The sequence below is a fragment of the Micropterus salmoides genome, unplaced genomic scaffold (assembly GCF_014851395.1).
Source record: "Micropterus salmoides isolate LMB-PRFRI ecotype aquatic unplaced genomic scaffold, ASM1485139v1 Ms_hic_scaffold_21, whole genome shotgun sequence".
In the NCBI taxonomy this organism is placed as follows: Eukaryota; Metazoa; Chordata; class Actinopteri; order Centrarchiformes; family Centrarchidae; genus Micropterus; species Micropterus salmoides.
The window spans coordinates 6510156-6532078 of record NW_024041262.1 but is presented as its reverse complement, the minus strand read 5'-3'; the positions used below and the strand labels follow the sequence as shown (position 1 = coordinate 6532078).

The 21923-nt window shown below is 42.3% G+C and overlaps 1 protein-coding gene across 1 annotated transcript in view; it reads left to right on the top strand.

The window, feature by feature from the left end:
• cacna1g (calcium channel, voltage-dependent, T type, alpha 1G subunit) overlaps nt 1-21923 on the top strand; it is a 279605-nt gene that overhangs the window by 180549 nt on the left and 77133 nt on the right. The window contains exons 15-21 of the mRNA XM_038736528.1: nt 1642-1707; nt 11074-11167; nt 12113-12294; nt 12821-13159; nt 15736-15915; nt 16373-16473; nt 21679-21802. Of these exons, the coding sequence (XP_038592456.1) occupies nt 1642-1707; nt 11074-11167; nt 12113-12294; nt 12821-13159; nt 15736-15915; nt 16373-16473; nt 21679-21802 (1086 nt within the window). The remainder of the gene's footprint in view (nt 1-1641; nt 1708-11073; nt 11168-12112; nt 12295-12820; nt 13160-15735; nt 15916-16372; nt 16474-21678; nt 21803-21923) is intronic.

The following is a 21923-nucleotide window of genomic DNA, read 5'->3' as shown; positions in this document are numbered from 1 at the left end:
GTGTTACAAGAACCCAAGAATTATTGTGTGACCCTGGAGTTCCTCTCAGCTCTGCAGCAGCGAGCTGTTTTTAACAAAAAAAGTCCAAAAAACCTACTGCACCCTTCCTTCCAAGCTGCATATAGATTAATTAACAACTAGCTGGTGAATATATCGGACCATTTAGCAGCTAAAGAGGAAAATATTTCCCTCGGGAAAAACAGAGCTATTAGGAAAGTGACTGTTGGACTTTGTCAGGTGGACAGAAACACATCTTCAAATGAATGCTAATGTTGCTCATAGACTAGTTTGCTAACAAATTTGCCACATCACCTAAAAGGTGATAATGTGTTGCGCTGCCTGAAGTGACCAAAGTGAGTTATTTCAAGTTTAACAGAACAATGGGTCTCCCCAGATGTTAAGAGCCAATGATATGCGGGCACAATTCCTACAATATCATTCGAGTTACTAAAAAATGCAACACATTGAGAAGATTTGAAATTTTAGTTTAAATGTTTGTACTGGCTTTGTTTAAGTTTTGCTTCTGCTGAGTGCTATGGAAGGAAAGAGAGAGAAATCTTCAAAAACACAAGCGTGTACACACTCTCACACACACACACAACCAAATGTAGAAAGCCCTAAGGTCTATTAACTCGTGTGCTGTTCTCCCCCTCTGCTCGCCTGTATCATCACATGGCTGTCGGCTTTGTTCTCCCTCTCCTTTTTCAACTTAACATCCTTTTCTGCAAGCACTAAGTTTATTTTTAGTCGGCCAAACTTTCCCTGCGTCAGGGTTGCTAGGTAACGGGCGCTTGAACGACGTGAGCTAAGCCAGGAGAGATGTTGGGATGTGGAGCCAAGACACAAACAGCCACACAAAAAGAAATGTATTACTTCTAATGTCCATATTGCTTATTGTGTTATTTTTTTAGAGTCCTCTTTTGCCTGGTTTTACATTCATGATTCTACGCCTTCCTCCATCCTCTTTATACTCTCCTATTATCCATCACTTTCTCTCATTGTGTCTCTCTGTCAGTTTGTGACAGAACCTAATATTCACTGCAGAGAGTGCAACCAGACCGATCTGTTTCTTTATGGATACCTATTTAGAGACAAAAGTTTTTCTTTTTCATTACATCTCCCACTCTGACAAGAAACTTACATTTCACACATATGCAAACATGCACAGTTCACAGCGAAGCACACATATGTATGACAAGTCAGCTGCATAGGATGGAATGCTTCAGTGCTCAATATGCACAATGTGTCCTGAACGATGCACAGCTATACTGCAGTGTCATTACATTTTAATGTTGAGATCATTTCCATTACTGCTTTCTGACTGAATGATTTTCATACAAAACATCAATAGACCAACTGGAGGGTAAAACATGGCTGTGTTGTTCACTTCCTGTTCTTTCCTGTCCTGACTTTTCATGCTTTCAACAAATTCAAGTTGCTGAAATACACATGCGCAGCACATGGCTGCACACTGTGATCCAGGACAGTTGCTTTGATATGCTCTGTTGCATGGTAAAGTCAAGATTTAACTCTCTCCTTTTGCTCTTGTCTATTGCTGTGGTTCCACCTCTCACCTCTGTGCCTCTTTTCCTATGTGCGCCTCCCTCTCCTGTCCGGCTGCACCGATCACTTCCACTATAGGAAGTGTCCAAGCGGGAGGACTTGCATGCCCAGCTGAGCCTAATTCAGCTGCCTGTAGACTCAGGGGTATGTAAAGCACTGCAGCTCTGCCTTCCCTCCCTCCATTTATTGACTAACGGCCCTCCTTCATCCTCCCCTCTGCCCTCCCTCTCCACTCGTTCTCCTTATCCTTCCCCATAGAGGCTTGCAGTTATGTGTAACATCTCTCAACAGCCACAGCTTGGAGGTTGCATTCTTCTCATTATTGGCTGAATATACAAAATTTGCAGGCTTACACAAAGTTATGTACGTCAGTTTTCTAGTCTTTTGTGCTTCATTTTGGCTGATTAACAAGCCAGCTAGATAATATATCCAATAAACTAATGTAGATAATAAATTCCAAGCTTATGCTAGCGTCCAGTGTCTTAAAGGGACACTTTTCCCAAATTACCAAAACTGTATTTTTAAATTTGCCATTAGTGATATTGTGCCATGTGTATAGTATTCATTTTATTTACAGAAGTTTTGAGATCTTTGCGGCTGGATGTCTTGCTACTAACCCAATTCAGAGTACTGAGAGACAGAACAAGAAAAAGGTACAAGGGTGTGTACATAAATATGCAATGAGACAAGTCAGCTACAACCCTAAACAAGTATTTTGGTGACCATCCTATTATGGAGCTTCACATTCTTTGAGTGTCCCTCTAACAGCAATCAGAAGCTAAAGATTACGCTCTGTAGAAACCAATATACACTGCTCAGAAAAATAAAGGGAACACTAAAATAACACATCCTATATCTGAATGAATGAAATAATCTCATTAAATACTCCTTTCTTTACATAGTTGAAGGTGCTGACAACAAAATCACACAAACATTATCAATGGAAATCAAATTTATCAACCCATGGAGGTCTGGATTTGGAGTCACACTCAAAATCAAAGAGGAAAACCACACTACAGGCCGATCCAACTTTGATTTAATGTCCTTAAAACAAGTCAAAATGAGGCTCAGTAGTGAGTGTGGCCTCCACGTGCCTGTATGACCTACAACGCCTGGGCATGCTCCTGATGAGGGTGGAGGATGGTCTCCTGAGGGATCTCCTCCCAGACCTGGACTAAAGCATCCGCCAACCCCTGGACAGTCTGTGGTGCAACGTGGCGTTGGTGGATGGAGCGAGACATGATGTCCCAGATGTGCTCAATTGGATTCAGGTCTGGGGAACGGGCGGGCCAGTCCATAGCATCAATGCCTTCCTCTTGCAGGAACTGCTGACACACTCCAGCCACATGAGGTCTAGCATTGTGTTGCATTAGGAGGAACCCAGGGCCAACCGCACCAGCATATGGTCTCACAAGGGGTCTGAGGATCTCATCTCGGTACCTAATGGCAGTCAGGCTACCTCTGGCGAGCACATGGAGGGCTGTGCGGCCCCCCAAAGAAATGCCACCCCACACCATTACTGACCCACCGCCAAACCAGTCATGCTGGAGGATGTTGCAGGCAGCAGAACGTTCTCCACGGCGTCTCCAGACTCTGTCACGTCTGTTACATGTGCTCAGTGTGAACCTGCTTTCATCTGTGAAGAGCACAGGGCGCCAGTGGTGAATTTGCCAATCTTGGTGTTCTCTGGCAAATGCCAAACGTCCTGCACGGTGTTGGGCTGTAAGCACAACCCCCACCTGTGGACGTCGGGCCCTCATACCACCCTCATGGGAGTCTGTTTCTGATCGTTTAAGCAGACACATGCACATTTGTGGCCTGCTGGAGGTCATTTTGCAGGGCTCTGGCAGTGCTCCTCCTGCTCCTCCTTGCACAAAGGCGGAGGTAGCGGTCCTGCTGCTGGGTTGTTGCCCTCCTACGGCCTCCTCCACGTCTCCTGATGTACTGGCCTGTCTCCTGGTAGCGCCTCCATGCTCTGGACACTACGCTGACAGACACAGCAAACCTTCTTGCCACAGCTCACATTGATGTGCCATCCTGGATGAGCTGCACTACATGAGCCACTTGTGTGGGTTGTAATTGCCTATAATTTCCACCTGTTGTCTATTCCATTTGCACAACAGCATGTGAAATTGATTGTCAATCAGTGTTGCTTCCTAAGTGGACAGTTTGATTTCATAGGATTGTGATTGACTTGGAGTTACATTGTGTTGATTAAGTGTTCCCTTTATTTTTTTTGAGCAGTGTATTTAGCAGTTTAAGTCAGTCCACTTTTTGAATCAGGGTCAACTTTGAATTTATTTACCAACTATGGCACTTTGTTGCCAATTGCAACAACCAGTGGCTTTTTCTCCAAGAGAACAGCTGCAGAGGGCAAACAGGTATAATAGTATTTAGAGCCAACTAATGAAAATAAGCATGATTTTGCAGAATCAATGTTTACGACCAAAATCCAACATCAGAATCACAATCAGAAAGAGCTTTATTGCTATTTTAAACGTATAAGGAATGTGCTACGGTGATTTGGCGCTGGACATAGACAAACATACAGCAGACATAAATAAATGTAAAAAAAACATATAAATATAACAGAACTATGTGTAAAGAAAAAACAATGTAGCAGTTATATACATGTGCATTACTCCAGATTTGTGGTGTGCAAACATATTACAGGAGGAGATGATTTGTATTTATATATAATATATAAAATCAGAAAATGACAAAATATAAAAAAACAGAAACCAATCCATAGATTGGCTCAGTGACAACTATTTAAAACCAGTAAGGTACAAGTCTCAGCAATTAAAATCTCAAAACCTCTTTTGAACCATCCTTGCTCAAAACCAATTGGGGTAAATGGAAATGAATGTTCGGTAATTATGCAATTTACTTAATCCAACAATCCAGAAAGAACTTAACATTTTACATAACACATGTAAAACGTCATAACAATTAACCTTAAATGAAATAATGTAAACAGTACAGTGATATTGAAGTGTGACTAGTTGTTTCACTATGAAACAACCATCTCTATCTAAAATGCAGAAATGCAATTCACCTTTGTTTCCAAAAGCACAGGACCTCCAACATGGCTACCAGAGAATGTGTCACATTATCTCAAAGTCCTCTAACCTGCTTCCTGCATGATGCCCCAGCTTCTGAAACTAACCCGGGGCAGTGAGTGAATTTAGGAAAGACAACAAAGTGCTTAAACACTTGCATCATTTTTCTCTATGTGTTTTCTTTCTCTTCTTGTTCTTTTAAAAGCAGACTCCACATCAAACTCAGATTGAATGCTCACCTCCCACCAGCCCTCCACCCCTCTCTTTTTTCTTTCCAGCCTCGGGGTAAGAACGCCGCACTGGCGCTGCCAAAAATCTCCCTCTCTCCGTCTGTGTTTTATCTGGCTGGAGGATAGAGATGAAGTGAAGAAGAGAGGGGGATGAGGAGGGGTGCCGGGGTGGGAGGCCCCAGCACAGCCAAATAAATCCAGCCAGACTAGAGGATGAGAGCTAATAAAGAGAGAGGGGAGATCGACTCTGTTTGCATGACTCAGACTCCTAATGCAAGGCCAGTACACTCTGTGAAATTAGTACTTTGAAAAAGAGATAGTTGTAAGTCTTGTCCTGATTTTACAGGAGTTTTTCAATGAGCAAATATTCCATATTGTTCTGAGTTCTTTTTTTATCTTCTTGAAATACAGTCGCCCACTGGGGACCTGAGCTTGAAATTGGGTTTTGAGTGGAGTCTTCTGGCTGGTCTAATGGTTAAACCTGTTGTTTTAGTTGTATTCTCTGTTTTGCCTCTTATAACTGACTGTACACTGTATATTTTTTATATATTGTATTTAGTAGGAAGTCCACGGATGCCAAATTATATTTATATAAATATTTAAATGAAATAATATAAACAAACAGACATTTGACTAAAATTTAATTTGCATTTTATTTTCAAGTGTAGGGTGAAAATGATCGGCCAAATGAAAAGTCAATTTATCATTTAATTTCACTTTAATTATGGTAGTATTATGCTATACTGAAAATGATTTGCAAATGGAGTTTTCATCTGATTTTCATTTTGGCAGTAACTGTGCATTTATTAGCTTGCGGCCTGGCTGGCCTTGGATGACGTTGTAGGTCGGTCAGTCCACAACTTTGTCCAGACTAAAATAGATTAACAATAATTGGATGGATTGCCAAACAATTTGATACAGAGATTCATGTCTTCCTCAGATTGAATTGTTATAACCTTGCTGGTCCTGTATAATTTCAAATAATGTCACATACTGACCAAAGCAAACAGATGGAAAATTGCAATTTCATAAAATGATTTCATTAAATATTGGCATCTATTGACTTCCATACATGTATTTGCTGTGGATGTCATTAATGCCATGGTGCAAGTTTAGAGGTTTGCTTCTACATCAAAGGTATCTGGTCCAATTCTGAGCTGATGAATCTCAAATGCAGCTGTGGTAGGATATAATTTTGGTGGACACACAATTACCTCATATCAGCATCCACCTTTCCGTCTCCCATTTACACCCGTTTCAAAGCGATGTGATTAAGATTCCTGTGTGTGCTGGTGGTGTCTATTATTGTCCGGCTATCAGCAGCAGGCTTGGTCTGGCCCATCTCCTGCTCCCACCACCATCCTCAAATTGAGGTGGCAGAGTGCAAACAAGCTATCCAAATAACACCAGCTATTTGGGAACCAGGGATTTCCCTTGAGTCCAGTCCCCCCTCTGCTCCAAAGCTATCATCTCCACCTTTTGTTTGTCCAGTTAAAGGTACATGCCAAATGCGCAGTCAGAAATATAATCCGGTTAACATCTCCTCCCTCCCCCAGACAAGTATGAAAACCAAAAGGTGCGTCTCTGTTGTTTGCTCCTCCTGCCAGTCATATTTAATACCTGCTCCTCCTGAGATGCATTAATCTGGGGAAAAAAATTTAATGTATTTTTTGTGTAGGGAAATTTTTAATTCACTCGGGCTGGATCATTTTTTTTTTGAGGATTCGCTCTCTGACAGCTGAGATACGAATTAATGTCTGCCTGTGAAGAAGTTGTACATAATGTACTTGAGAGGGAAAGGGTAAAGAAGAGAAAAAGAAATACAGAGAATTGCAACAGAGAGAAAGAGATGGAAATCAGGTCTGAGCTGGATTAATCTCTCCCTCACAGTGTGAGGTAGTTTCACCGACTTTTGCTCTTCACCTCAGCTGCCAGTTGACTGTGGGTTCCGAAATTGCACTGTGCACTGTCAGCGGATTAGGGCACAGCGGATCTTAGGTGACCTCGATCTTTTGACATGATCTGTCAGAATTGTACAGTTTAAACTACTCTGTCTGTCTTGACCTGCTACTACGACCTGTAGATAGATTAGGCCAGACTGGAGGAAACAGTAGTCATAACAAGTTTCCTTACGGGAATCATTAAGTTAGTATAGCCGAGATCCCTCTGTGGGGTCATTTTCCAGGATTGTTCCTGGTTGCTGTAACAACAGTCGTTATGGTCGTTAGTCCTCAAACGAGTGTCCTCTGTGCTGCAGATGTAAGTAAACTGCAGAGTCTTGACCTGAGGTAATATCAAGTTCACACGAGAAGATGTTCACAACAACAGTTTGGCCTTCCTGGACTGCGCTGTACACATTGAAGAGGACAGGAGCCTGCCATTTACACCCGTGTCGAGAAGCTGTCATTGAACAGAGGAGGGGGTCTACGCCACCACTTATCCCCCACTTACAATGCTGTCTTTTCATCACTTCCCAGGATACTCAACAAACATAAGCTATTGGCCTCAGGTGAAGATACCAACGATGGTCGTTCAGTCTTGGCCACCGGTAGTCTTAACGACTGTAACGACTGTCGTCACAGCAACAAGGAACACTAACGAACCAGCAGTATCGATGACCCGGGGCCAACGACCCCACTGAGGTTAAATAGCTGAGTTTCCCTGCCAGTCAGTCAGAGCTGAAGAAGTCCTTTGGATGAGGGACGAAACGTCTTCCAGTATCTTCAACCAAGTCCAGTTGCCCTTGACTTTAACCTTCGTTGGATAACTATGACCTGGATGACTGAGAATCTTATAGACATATAGCCGAGATGTAGAGTCACAACAAGCAATATTGCTTGTCTCATATTAAGCAGCAGTTTTCATTCAATGGCCCTGCCAGCAAATTAGCATCACGCTACAAATTCTGGAGATTCACTCTGTAAGGTGCGTTCAGACAGAAAGCAAAGCAAATTTATGCTTTTTTTAAACTTGTGCGAATTTTACCACTAGATAGTCTGTGTTTATTTGCTACTGCCAATGTACCAACTGTACTGATGTTGGATGTAAGCTAGCCAGTAATGTGTGTGCTCAGCCAGTGTTTCTGTGTTGTAGGTTTCCTCCAGTCTCACTCCTTTTTCCTTTCTTGTCTGTACGTTTATGAAATAATGCTAGATTAAAGCCCCAGGATAAGCGCACTTTTTTTTAATTTTCAACTTGCACGGGTGCCTAGACCTCCGTTCGTGCCGTGGCGGGCAAATTCATGCAAATTCATGGCTGCTTGCATCTTTTTACTGATATATATGCAGTCACACTGCCTCTAAAATTCACCTTTTTGTTTTGTCTGAACACACCTACAATGCCCTCTGCAATGTTTGACAGATCCGTTATATAGTATATAACAGTCCTTAGCAGGGATAACCACAGCACGCAACCTGCGGAGCACACATGGATGATGATGAAGATTTTTGCGTCTCTTGTTGAACCTGTCAATTTTTCAAAACCTGGGTCAATTCCTTAAAGCCAGCTGTTTTATCTGTGTGCTTCAGAAAGGAGATATGACAGTCTGGTTGTCCCGTCACTCCTCATCTGGGCGTGTCAGGTCTGGTCTCTATGCTTATACTACAAGATCCTCACAACAAAGCCCCTGGCCTAGCTTTGATGTTTGTGTGAGTACACATCCACTCTGTCACACTGACCTTTCCACTGACCAGAAGCTACCGCAGGTACAAGCTCCTAACTGACCACCGCTCAGCAGGAAAAAAAACCAAGACCAAAAGCACCCCCCCCCCCCGAAATAAAGACAGAGGGAGAGGAGATACTTTAAGGTTGAGCACCCACAATGCTTATTGCTGATGCTCCACAGGGTTTGTCCTATCACAGCTGTCCTTTCTGAGTGATTGCGTGTGGGTTGATGAGCCCTGTGGGAGAGGGGCTCCTGCTGTGCTTAAAACTGTTATTTTTTTATTCGTGTCTGGTGATAAATTGTAGAGGGTGTGGGCTGTGTGTTTGATAAACAGTATGTCTGCGTGATGGTGGATGCGTGAACATTTGAATGCAGTACAATCTTTTGTGCCCAAACATTTATAAAATTATAGCTAAAGACAGGTTAGGCCTGGTTGTCTGAATTCTACTCCTTTAGAATCTGATTCCGCTTTATTGGCTGAGTATGTAGAAGGTGACAAAGTTGACTCTGGCTTTCAATAGCTCTTGTACGTACACATAGTGCCAAGAGCTAATGTACAGGAACATACATGTAACAAATAGCTAAAACAAGAAAAGCTAAACTAAAAAAGCTAAACATTTAGATATACATACAGGCAAGTATCTGAAAAATTATACTTCATAATGATTATATGAATTACCATAATAACAATAATGTCTGATAAGATTCTCCGTCATTCAGGTCATGCTATATCTAGAAGTTCTAAGTCAAAGGCAATTGAACAGGCTTTAGATTCCTGAAGGCGTTTCTCATCCAAAAGGTTTAACAAAAAAAAGTGATTTGTGCTGAAACAACTAGTCAGTTATACAATATGGCACTTGACATAACATTGACATTAAACATGCATCAAGGAACAGAACTAAGATTTTATAGCCATGCTAGCAGCTCTATAAAGCTGTACCAAGGAACAGTGGTGCTTTGAGCTAAAATGCTAACAGCATTCTAACAAGCCCACAATGACAATGCTAACGTGCTGATGTTAAGCAGCTAGAATGTTTACAGTGTTCACCATTTTAGTTTAGCATGTTAGCATACTAACACATTCTAATTTACAGAAAGTACAGTCGATGCCGCTGGGACTGTCATTAGTTCTGCAGGTATTGGGTCATAAACCAAATTATTGGACAAATGAACAAATTTGACTTGATGATGGTGCTAGAGGAAAAGTCAGGTGATCACCAAAGTCAGTTGGCTTCATCCTGTGAGACATTTTTAAATAGGAACGAGAGGCTTGTTCAATAGGAACGAGCTACTGTGATAAATAAGTAGAATGCAGGAATGTCATGAGCATGGCGACCACATCGGTCTCCAAGTAGCTTCTTGACTTGATTGGCCTTTTCATAATTTTCCCACACCTAACAGGTCGGGGGAAATCAGCCTGGGACACACAAAAAAGAAAAGAAAAAATGCAAATTGCTGCCTCACAGATACCAGACCCAACTCGCCTGAAGTAAACAAATATAAAATGCAGTATGTCCACACCCACTTTGCCTTTCTCTCTCACTTATGGGAAGTATCAAGAAAGTAATTTGTTAGTTTAAAAGGAGGTGCATGGTGATTAGGTCCTGAGGCTTTTCTGCACGCAGTTTACTCACTCTGCTACCACAGAGGTCTGACTCACTGGGTCGGCATTCTATTAATCCAGCATCCACCTGGCACCCTCACACATATTAATGCAGTCTTGAAGGCTCTGGTGTAGTGCAACAAATACAAGCAAGAACTCTGAGGCTCACTGCAGTAGGTTTGCAAGTGGAAGGCAGTGTGAAGCGCAGAATATAAAACAAGTAACGAGTAATTAAGAGCTTAAGAAAAGTCTGTGAAAGATAGTAAGAAGGAGTAGAAAGGTGTAAATGTGAGGTAGTCACTGTCTGGAACAATGATAGAGAACAAAACAAGCCACAAACAGTTCTGCTGCTCTGACAAAAGTTAAACTGGGTTGCTGATTTACAGATTGCCTTACACCACAAGGAAGTGGGGTGTCTTGTGTGTTTGTGTGCAAGTGTGAAAACTGTAGATCTAGCAACCACACTGAAGCTCTTTTTTAGCTGTTTATGGGTCACGGTGAGTAAAGGCAATTGCCATGCGGCCAATGCGTTTTTCTCCAACAAAGTGGACTCGATATATTGCCCAGGTTCTTTTGGTAAAGTGCCTTGTTGCATTTTCCTGATTGGGTTTCAGTGTGGTTTCTCTATGAACCTTCTCACTCTCCATGCATGACAACACTTTACACAGTTAAAATTACTCACCATTTCTCTGTATCCTTTGACCTTTGAACACTGGAATCAGGGAGACCACACCCTCACCTGTCTGCTTACAAGAGGGAGGTTGCCTCTAGTGACTGATCCACGGTCAGATCTGAACAAGGACTGATGTGACACTAGGACTGAGATCCAGCTATGCAGGGATCGGTGTTTAGAGGCAACTTCAACCCACCTGCTTCCTGTTAACTCTACTTAGAAACAGGGCTTTTCACAGGTGTGTTCCTCAAACACGCTGTGTGCTTTTGTGTGTCAAGGGTGATGCTTCTAAATCGGGTTCGGAGATCGATTCCTGCGCACGAAGTATGGAGGATGTCAACGGCAGCAAGAAGGATTTATCAGCCTCTGCAGGTGAGGCATGCACATAAACTACATATGTATACAAACGACAGACTCTGCTTGTTTGCACAGTTAACTGCTGCTAAATCTTTATTTGATCCCTGTAGATTACATATGTGTTTCTTAATAAATGTATGTAAAACATTTGTGATACAACAGCAAGTTAGGGCGAAGGCATTTAAAGTATTCCCTTTACAAACATCCCCCCACCTGTTACATGTCTGTGGTCTCCTGTTCTCACTCTTTTCCCCTGTTGGTTTCTGACCACACTCAGTGGGCACGTGCCTGGCTGTCTCCCTGCACAGCATCAGGCCAGTACAGTAGCTTCATCCATAATACCTCGTATGCCAGTTCCCATCCCCTCTAATTACTGTTCGTGCAGACTGAAAAGCCCAAAGAAAACACTATGGAGCACAACTCCCAGGCGTACGGTATCATCTCTCTTCAGCCTCTTCAGATGCTCTGTATAAAACTGCTTATATAGCTGGAGGAGCCTAATATACATCTTCCAGGCCTTGGATAAAGGTTGGAAGAAGGAGGAATTAGCGTTATTTGTGTTGCTGCCAAACATAATATTCTCTCCCACGCATCTCATAAGATTAATGCCCTGCTGAAATATTCATGTCGCTCAATAACAGGTTGAGGCATCCATTTTTAAGTATGCTGTGCTGCGTTACTGAGGGTGTACCCCTGTGGCGCTCCTCCCCATGCACCACCTCTTCCTGCTCTTCCTCCTGTTTTTATTGAATTTAGCACTTTCATTCTCCTCTATGATGCTTTTTTCATCGACTTTGTTCTGTCCCCTCTATCTCTCACCTACGTCGCTTCCTTTTCAATGCATTCATTTTCTCCTTTACCGTAAACCCTGGTCATCTTTAGTCCTCCCTAACACTCAACCTCTTACCCACTCCAAACTCACAAAATTTTATTTTCTTCATCCCTCTTTTCCTTTAATAGTAGTGCCTGTAAATGGCCACGTGGACCTGAAGACCAGCCTGACTCCACCTTTAATTACCCACACGGCTGCCACCCCCATGCCCATCCCCAAGTTGCCGGTCTGTGGTGACCCCATCGTGGGCTACGAGTCCCGTCGAGGCAGCAACGTCTCCATAGACCCAGCCTGCTATGACAAATCACCGGTTTGTATATTAATACTCTCACATACACACAATATGTGGCAGTTTTAACGTGTAATAACCCTGTTTCAGGATGTCAGAAAGCCAAGATTAATACATGTGAATGGGGGTGAGTGCAAGAAATTATACCTCCAGGCCCCACCGCCACCAGGCTTTTCCCTGAGTGTCTCTCTGAATTCACTGTATGTGTCCTGCTGATATGTGGAGGTCATAATGATAGATGATGATGATGAATGTGCCGAGCCTGGTCTGACTTACTGCTGCCACTGCCACTCTTTTTTTTTTTTTTGACAAACTGATGACCAGGTTAACCACCTGAGAAAATAAGCCCACTCTACATCTGCTCCTGTCTGTCTATTAGCATGAATCTCTATTCAATTCGGCTCACGTCAAGCCGAGTCAATCCAATTTGGTTTGTTTGCACAAAGGAACTACATGCCCAGAGTGCTAAGATATAAGACCAAAACTTTTACATACTGTCCCTCTTGTATTATTTTTCTCTCTCCTGCTTTTTATCACGCTGCTCCAGACCAGTGCACGGAGCACTTCCCCCTGTGCCCCATGGAACTCTGGCAGTGGCTGGACCAGCCGTCGTTCCAGCTGGAACAGCCTGGGTCGCGCCCCGTCACTCAAAAGGCAGAAGCGGCAGTCTGGGGAACGACGGTCTCTCCTTTCCGGGGAGGGTGGCTCCAGCTCGGAAGAGGGGGAAGGTGGAGGAGAAGGAGGAGGTGGGTTGATGGAGGAAGATGACGCCTCTCTGGCCAGGACGGACTCCATGTCCAAGTCGCAAAGAGGGCCCCGACACCGGAGGATGGAGTCAGTGGAGACTCGGAGCTCTATGGATTTACCCCCTGATGCTCTGCTGCAGGTAGATGCTGTGTATCCAACAGCTCAGGTATATGTCTAGGGTATTTGTCCACAGTACTGTATGACACTTGACTTGGAGCACAATTGGGTTAGAAACTATGCTTTATACCACGTCTCCACGAAGTCTACCAATACTTGACAGTAGCAAATTTTAGTAAACATCTTATTTATTAATTATATTATCAGATTTTTTATGGCATCTTCTTTGATGCTTAGTGGAGTGTTATTCCTGGAGTGCAGTCATAGCTCTAAGCAGAAACACAACACTGCCGAATACAGTATTACAACCTTTTTGGCACATTCATACAGATCATTCAGATCTGGTAGGCAGCTTGCAGGATGCTTATGGTGGTGTTCTTTATGCATATGCCATAGAAAGTTGATTGTATGCAGGTTTTCTTCCAACAAAAAATGAGAGCAGGGGTACTGGATAAGTATTCCTCTCTGGCTGAAGGAATGTTAAAGGGTAGCTTCTGGATTTTTCCATTTTTTGAAATTGGTCCTGTATTAAGCAAGTGCGCTGCAGTCAGCAGCGAAACAGGGCTGCAATGTAAACTTTGCAGGTAATTGCACCCTGTCCAAGTATATCCACTGTATTGCTTCTTTTTGCCACTGACAGGCCCAGATTGTTATTATAAGTGTCTGACAACATTGTGTCCCTACAGAGATAGACCTTTTTTTAAAAAAGAAAAAAAAAGACCTTTAACCAGAAGGACTATACTACATTGCTCTTGTCAAAGCTACCAGACTCTGTTGATAAAAACAGCAATTCTATCTCACCGAACACGGGAGATACCTCGGTCAGTTAGTTAGTGTTATTGTGTGACTTTGTTGTTTTTGTTTGTTTGTTATTGTGGTACTTTGGTGTTATAAAAGGTTAAAAACACAATAGTCACACAATAACTAACCAAACGAGGCAGCAGTACCTGAGAGGTTACTATTTTTTAGGGATCCAAGCAGTAAAGTTGCTGGAGCCCTATTGTTTTAGTTCAGATTTTTCTTCTTCTTTCTTTCTTTCTTACTTTCTTTCTTCATTTTCTACGCTAAAAGTGTTTGGGCACCAAAAACTGCTGGACGAAAACTCACCAAAATTGGCACGTAGGTTGCAAATTCCACCCACTACTCGCCCTCATAGACCTCATGGTGGCGCTATAACAATCAACTTTGCGTTTTTGCAATTATCTTAAAAACAGCTTCGTTTATAGTCAATCTTCTTTCATTATTTCAATCTCTGATGACTGCGCAAAGTGGGCGTGGCTTATTACAAGAAATTTAAATTTTTAGACATTTCTCATTCCTAACTTCAGAAAATCGAAGACAATCACCTGTACGTCCTAGAGAGCTGAATTTTTGTCAGCACATCCACAGATATGTCACTCTATATTTTTCAGAATATGCTATACATCTATATCTCCGCAAGCCTTTCCTCAAACGCCACCAAACTCAACAGAGTCGTTCTCCAGATGGCCAATATCAAGTATTTCAAAGGGTTTTCAGATTGGTCATATCCGGGTCTGGCACATGTGACGTCACTACATCAACTTGTGAGAAGGTGTGTGGGAACAGCTTCTCACCAATAAATCAGTCAGTAAGTCACCTACTCTGGAGATCTGAAGTTCCAGGGTTCAAATCCCCAGGTGACCAAGTCAGACTTGCTGACAATGGGGGTGTTCAGTTCATAGTGAGTCTAAGTTCTCTATTTTATTTGGATCCCGCGACACTTTCTTCTTAATTTTCTCAGCTTAAAAGTGTTTGTGCAGCTTAAACTTTAAATCTTGGAAACACAAGATATATCTGGTGGGTTTAGCATTTCACCCCGTAGTCAGGTACATGTAATGACACTCTCTGATCTCAAGGTGATGCTGTAAAAATCAAGTTTGCGTTTCCGCAATTATCTCAAAATCCACATTCTTTCATCACTTTAATCTCTTAAGTCTTCTGCATCTGTTCTTCTCCTCTGAAAATGTCAAATGTTGCGTTTTTTGCAACTTGCTTGGAGTCCGATCATTCCCGCCGCTTGCGGCTTTATTGTCAAGGGAGTCTGGTGGTTGATGAAAGCGATATAGCAACTGTTTCTGGTCAAATAAAAAAGGATCTTACCCTTTATAAAGGTCTATCTCTGTATGTATCATTTTCATAATATTGTCAGACACTTGTAATAACAATCCGAGCTTGCTCAATACTGGACCAGTTTTAACAAATGCTGTCCCAATTAGTCACATGAACACAAATAAAGGGTCCATGTTTAAAAAAATACCATAGTTGCCCTTTAATAAGCAAACCTGTTCACTCAGCTCTCAGGAATACACGAGGGAAGGACTTAGCTTAGCAGGACGGAGGGAAATTGCTTTACGTGACAAAACAGTACAGTTCTTTCAGCCCAACACAAAAATTCCAACATGTATATAGTCTTCACAAAGCCAAAGAGAAGACAACCACACAGGGCAATATAGGGAGGAGGATAAAACACTCATAGTAACAATAAACAAATGCATTCAGTACTAAATCTTCTTGTATGAAACACAGGTTACCAAATCTACCTAAACTAAACTGCATTCTGTCGTTTTCTCTGTGTAGGTGCCCTATCTGTACCGCTCAGCCAGTATGCACAGCTCCAGGCCCCCCTCACTGGGCCAGTTACGGCCCCCAGAGCACAGTGACTGCAATGGGAAGGGCTCTTTGCCAGTCCTGGGCCCCACACATGTCTCTCTGGAGGACAACACTGAAGACGAAAATGCAGAAGACGAGGCCAGCATGGTAAGTCTGTGTGCACGTTAGCGTGTTTTTGTACTTCTGTCATCATGAACAAAAAATTTCCTCCCAAGCATCTTAAAAACAAGGAAATAGTGTCTAGGCTTTAGAATCAGGATTAGTTTATGTTGAATTAGTGGGGAAGGAGGGCAGCCCTGTCTCATAACCCTCTCCAAATGAAATTCCCTAGATAATAAATATTATTAGTTTAAGGGTTTAATAATTTAAAACTATATAATCTCTGATGGAATCTCAGCTATGCATATTAGCATATTGGATTAGGCTGAAGCATATCCCTCTGTTGGTTTGCAGATGGCCCTTTTGACAAACCTTGTTTTATTGTATTTATTATTATAAGTATAAACAGTGTTGCAAGAACAATTCAAAAACTTTACTCAGTGGACAACAGGAAATTGGGAACATATGAATAATGAATGTACTGTGCACTTCTAACTCCTTCCAGGGTCGCTTTGCTAGACTGTTCCGCTGGCTGGAGAAGAAACAACCAGAGTGGTGTCGACAGCGAGACACATGGTCACTCTACCTCTTCCCCCCAGAGTCGAGGTAGTATTTACACCTGCGCTCATCTCCATAACTCCACCTCTTTGCCCTGTACTCAGTTTTGCATGTTCTTTTTCTATGATATGGGATTTTTTACATATTCATGGAAGTGAACGGCTCCTGCAGTCTGTATGTGCTTAAGTGTCTTTGAGCGAGATGCTGAACCCCAAATTGCTCGGGTAAGCTGTGCCATCAATGTGTGAATGTTAGTTTCTGTTTCTGATGAGCAGTTGGCACCTCAGCTTCTGCCATGTATGGATGTGTGTGAATGGGTGAATGTGACGTGTGTAAAAGTACTTTGAGTGGTCAGAAGACTAGGAAGGCTCTATGCAAGTACAATCCATTTTCCAATAAAGTTGTGTATTTTAAAATTAAATGAAATATTCAAAAGAAAAACTTCACAGCACTTCTTAAATCAGTTTTTTTTATAAGTGTACAGGAAAAGACTGAGCCGTCTTCTTGACAAGAAGAGACTGACAGCCCAGAATGCTGATTTTAATGTCACCAATGTGAGCACAGCATTTTTTCTACCCATCCTATATCAACTGCGATTCCCTCCCACATTCTCACTTCAGAAGTCTCTTTTATCTGCACATTTCTGCCATGTCAGGGGTGAGTAAGTAGGACCAGAGGGAGGAAGGGAGTTTCTCCAACTGAGTGCTGTGTTATCTCAGCCACGTGCGGAATCCATCGCCTCCCGCCATCCTTCACCCCTCCTTCTTTACTCCTCCTCTCCTTCTGGGGCTTTGATCTGTGCATCTCTGCTGTCTGTTTGGAGGATGTGGCTGTGAAGGCAACACCAAGCAACACGCTGGCCCCAGCCTGCCCCCACAGCACCGCGACATGCTAATTAAACATCAAAAGACGAGCCCCTCCCCACATGGGCACTTAATGTTAGCCTTCACCAGTGTCATATAATGTCCATTCCAAATGAGCAGATGTTTGGGGTGTTTAAGGACTTAAAGATACAGTAGAAGATGATCTACATCATCAGAGTTACTTGTGTTAGCAGCACCACAGAAAGTATTAAAGACTAAGTGAAGTAAAATTAAAACAACTGAAAACGCACATCTAGTGGCCGTTCACGTACACTGGGCATGCCGGTGTAAACATGAAGCAGATGGTCTATTTTGTAGTTACAGAAAATTTGGCGAAAGAGTAAAGAAATACAGACAAAGAACCGCACCAGATTTTATTTTGCAAGACGAGCTGGGACTGTTACTGAATGTAACACGGGAGTTAAAAGTGACTGTGATGCCGGAAAACAGACTGGGAGTAGTCGCAAAGTAAATAAGGCGACATACACAGTACAAGTTTAGGCAGTAAGTGTTATTTGCACGATACAAAATATTTTAATAAAAATGCCACATCAAAAACTCTGTCACTAGCATCGTGTTTCTGCTTTGTATGACTTATAAGACCCAATCAAAGAGCAAATGTGAGCGTCTGCTTCATCGTTTCTAAAGTCCTTGGGATAAGTGGGTCATCTTTGTCCGTCCGCACTACAACGCTACCCGCCGTTTTAGTCTGGACGGGAGGTACAAATGTAGCAAAAGGTGTCCGTTTTAAAACGAAAACGCAGTAGTGTGGATGGGGCCTGAATCCATGAAAGAGAGACAGCTAATGCTAGCTAACCCCAACATTATAATGCAGGACATACACACCTGAGTGTGTGGAAGCTGCCACTGACTCAGCAGGTGTTAAAAAAACATAAACGGAAAGTAGCATCAGCGCTAAAGTTAGCAAAAGACTTTAGAACTTTCTGAATGGAGGGTAGTTAGCCTAGCTTGGTAGCTTCCACTTTCCAGGTGGAATATAAATTTATAAGGGTGGGTCCTCCCAAATCTTTGAATGTTGCAAAGTGACAGATTGCTTAAAATGTTAACTTTTGAGAGTTAAAATGGCTTGTATCAGTGTTCTTAGGATACACAGTATGAAGTGCTCCGTGGAGTTGTACCCTGTTTCTATAAAATATCCAAAAGCAGTTTTATGGTTTAGGTTATTTCATCTATTTCTCATATCTGTGAATCTGAGCCGTTTCAAAAGTTCTGGATGGTTCTCTTCCCTGTTGACTGTATTATATAATATGAAAAAGGTTAATAGGAATTGCTCCCTGTAGTCTGTTATTGTTAGTATTAAGAAAACTGAAGGATCTTGGCTCAAACCAAGCTTTCTAGCTAGCTTTCAATCGCAGCAGGCTGCATGGTTTGGCTGTCGCAGAGAGTGACACGAGGACACAGGCTCTGCGTGGCGCCCATTCTGGCCTTGAACCACCGTGGACGCCCGCCTGTGCTCGCAAACACATCAAGAGACAGCAACATAGTGGGAGGCCAGAGTCCAGCAGCTTTCACATGGACTTGAGTTCACCTTAACCTGCCTTTGTGCTCACGGTTGTTATTACTACTACTGATGATTACTGCAGGGGAAGTTTTAAACGAGCGGAGTAGCCGCCCTGCTACTGTATGAAGGCATACTGTAATGCAGTCACTACAATTAAATGTGTTTGCCACGGGCTGTGTAAGAACAATGGTCCATGGGGACCAGGGATGTGCAGGGCTCCCTGAGGGTTTTGCATAGATTATGTGGAACTATACTGAACCTGGTGGGAGTAGTGGGTCATCTGAGGAGCATATAAGAATCCTAGATAAGAATAGAACAAATAGACAGCAGGGAGGATGTTTCAGAATTACAGTAAATAGTGAAAAGTAATGATCTGTGTCATCTTAATGTCTAAACTTTTTGTGTTGCAACTTTGCAGTGCTGAACGACCTAACATTAAAGCGATTCAGCCTATAACTGAAGAAAACTGTTAACTGTTCTCGGCATCTGTCAGCGCTTCCCTGGAAAGCAATCACCCAGCACACAGGAAGCGTCTCTTTTTTGTTTGGAATGCACAGAAGAAGAACCGGGTAATTAGCACGGCGGCTCTCATCTTTTCTAGCCGTGCTGCACAAAGAGGTCATGCCATCATCTGAGCACCACCGACCGAAACGCAAACTTCTGCTGCAGATGCTATAAGCAACATCTATATAATATTAAACAATAAAAAAAAAGAAGATCCAAGCAACCATGTCACACTACCAGCTACACACGGAAGTGCAATGTAAAACCACCACGGAGATGTTAAAATGTTAAAATAAGCAAACATGTTGGAAAAGATGTTGTACAGCTTTAAATTAGAGAATTTGTAAGAGAGTAGTGTTTGGGTAAGCTTGGTGATAACTGTAATCACATTTTAAGTAAATTATGTCTGTCATTTAGAAGCAGTTGAAGCATTGATGCCAAAAAACTCAAAACATCAGTAAATATCATCAGAGGAGGAAGCTTGTCAAACAGGTCAAAATCTTTCCATATAAACAGTCATGTCATCAAGAGGTCTGACAGAAAGGGGTATTTTTGATTTTTGCTTGAGAGTCTGTTGACAGGTTTTTCCGGGGTTTTTTTGTTTTTTTTTGGTGTGTTTGTAAGTCTTGGGGGCCATTTGAACTTGACATTAAAGTCCTCTGCCAGACTTCAGCTCTTCAAACCGCGAAGGAAGAGCTGGCATCAGAGGCGTGTGTTTGCCATGTGTCCTCCCTTCCTCCTGCTCGAGGAAAACACTTGAATTCTTTAGCATTAAGGCTTTGGCGTGCGGATATCAAAGAGGAATTAATTCATCCAGTCTGTGTGCTGTATGCATAAAGATCACCACAGTCAGATGACACACATACACACACACACACACACACAAACTTAGTAATTCTCAGCAGTGTTGACACAATGGTGTCTGCAATGCAGAATAAAGCCAAAAATCCAGATCCAAGCCTCACAATATTGTCCCCTGCTGTACACTTAGACCGATATGAGCCATCAAAGTGGATTTGATGCACCGTTTAATCCTTTTCAGTGTCATATATAACAATCGTTCCCTCTTTCTTTCTCTCTGTTGTCACAAGCTAAAAGCCTGGGAACCTTTTCATGTTGTGTAATGAAAGTCAGGCATAATTAATGATTCCTAATTCTAAAGCGGTTCATTACAGAGCTAGTGGATGTGAGACAAGCTCTCTTAAATTGAATGAGATTATTCATTATTTGTAAAGTGTCCGTACATATTTGACAGATTACTAGTTACATTGTAAATGGTTTTACTTACAAAACGTGATATGTTTATCAAAATAATTGCAATATAGGTTAAACTACTCACCAGTATATAAAATGCGTAAAATTAGTATGGCTACTTATACATCAGCAGTAATAATTCAATAATTTATTACATACACACATCTTTCACACAGTTCTCTCAGTACAGTGGACTGATAATACTTGCATACTTTTACTTAAGTGACATTTTCACTTTTTTCACAGGCCTTCTACTTGTAATGGAGCATTTCTAAAAGGCAGTTTATACTTAAATATCACCGAAAGACATGTTTTAAGACATATAAAAGTTTAATTACCCAGTTGAAAATTGTTAACGGTGCAACTAGTCCTTCCTTCCTGAAAAATCCAGATTCTCACACAAAAGCTATGGATGCATTTGCAACCTGACCTTTCTTTTCTCCGTGAGAGGGAATAATTTAGAAAGTTGCCTGACGTTGCGGACAGCCCCCAGCTGCAGTAGTGCATGGACCGTGCTTAATATTCATCCAGCCAGAGGGAACGATCACGAACTGTTCACAGCGCGTCGGCCGTGTTAGCGACACAACCCGTAGCAGAGAGGGAGTAGGGAGTGGGGCGGACCAGGGACAGGAGATCGCGGAGCGACTGGCCCACTGCGGATGGTTGGTTATCGTTCCCTCCGGCTGGATGAAGTCTGACACTCCTGATTATCCATGATGATAGTGAAATATGGTGATTAATGTCAGTAAAGCATGCTGTCAATATTTTAGAAACCCCCCAAAATATCACAAATCACGCTTTTAGGGGAGCTAAGATGAAGGTGAAAACTCTGCACGTACATCATTCTGCATAGTGATGGTCAAAACATCCAAGTGAAGGCTGAAGAAGGAGGACAGCATCAGTCTCAAACAGCATCTATGACACAGCTACTACTGCTTCAACTAGTTGCACCTCTGGTAATAATTGTAAAGCATGAAATCAGGGGAAGATCCTTTAATCATACCAAAACACACACTGACAGGTACACTTGCTTGTTTTATTTGCATGCTTATGTGTCAAGTCCATTTTTGGTGTTACTGAAATTTCAAATATCTGTGTATTTTTTGTCAGGTTTCGGATCCTGTGCAATAAGATCATCAACCACAAGATGTTCGACCACATTGTGTTGGTCATCATCTTCCTCAACTGCATCACTATCGCAATGGAGAGGCCTCGCATCGACCCCACCAGTGCTGTGAGTCTCAAAACCCAGTACAAAGACACCATCTGACTATATGACAGGATATCCACTCTGTAAAGTTTGAGTCTATGAAAAGAACACAGCTGGAGTGTGTTGCCTTCACAGTCTTCAATCA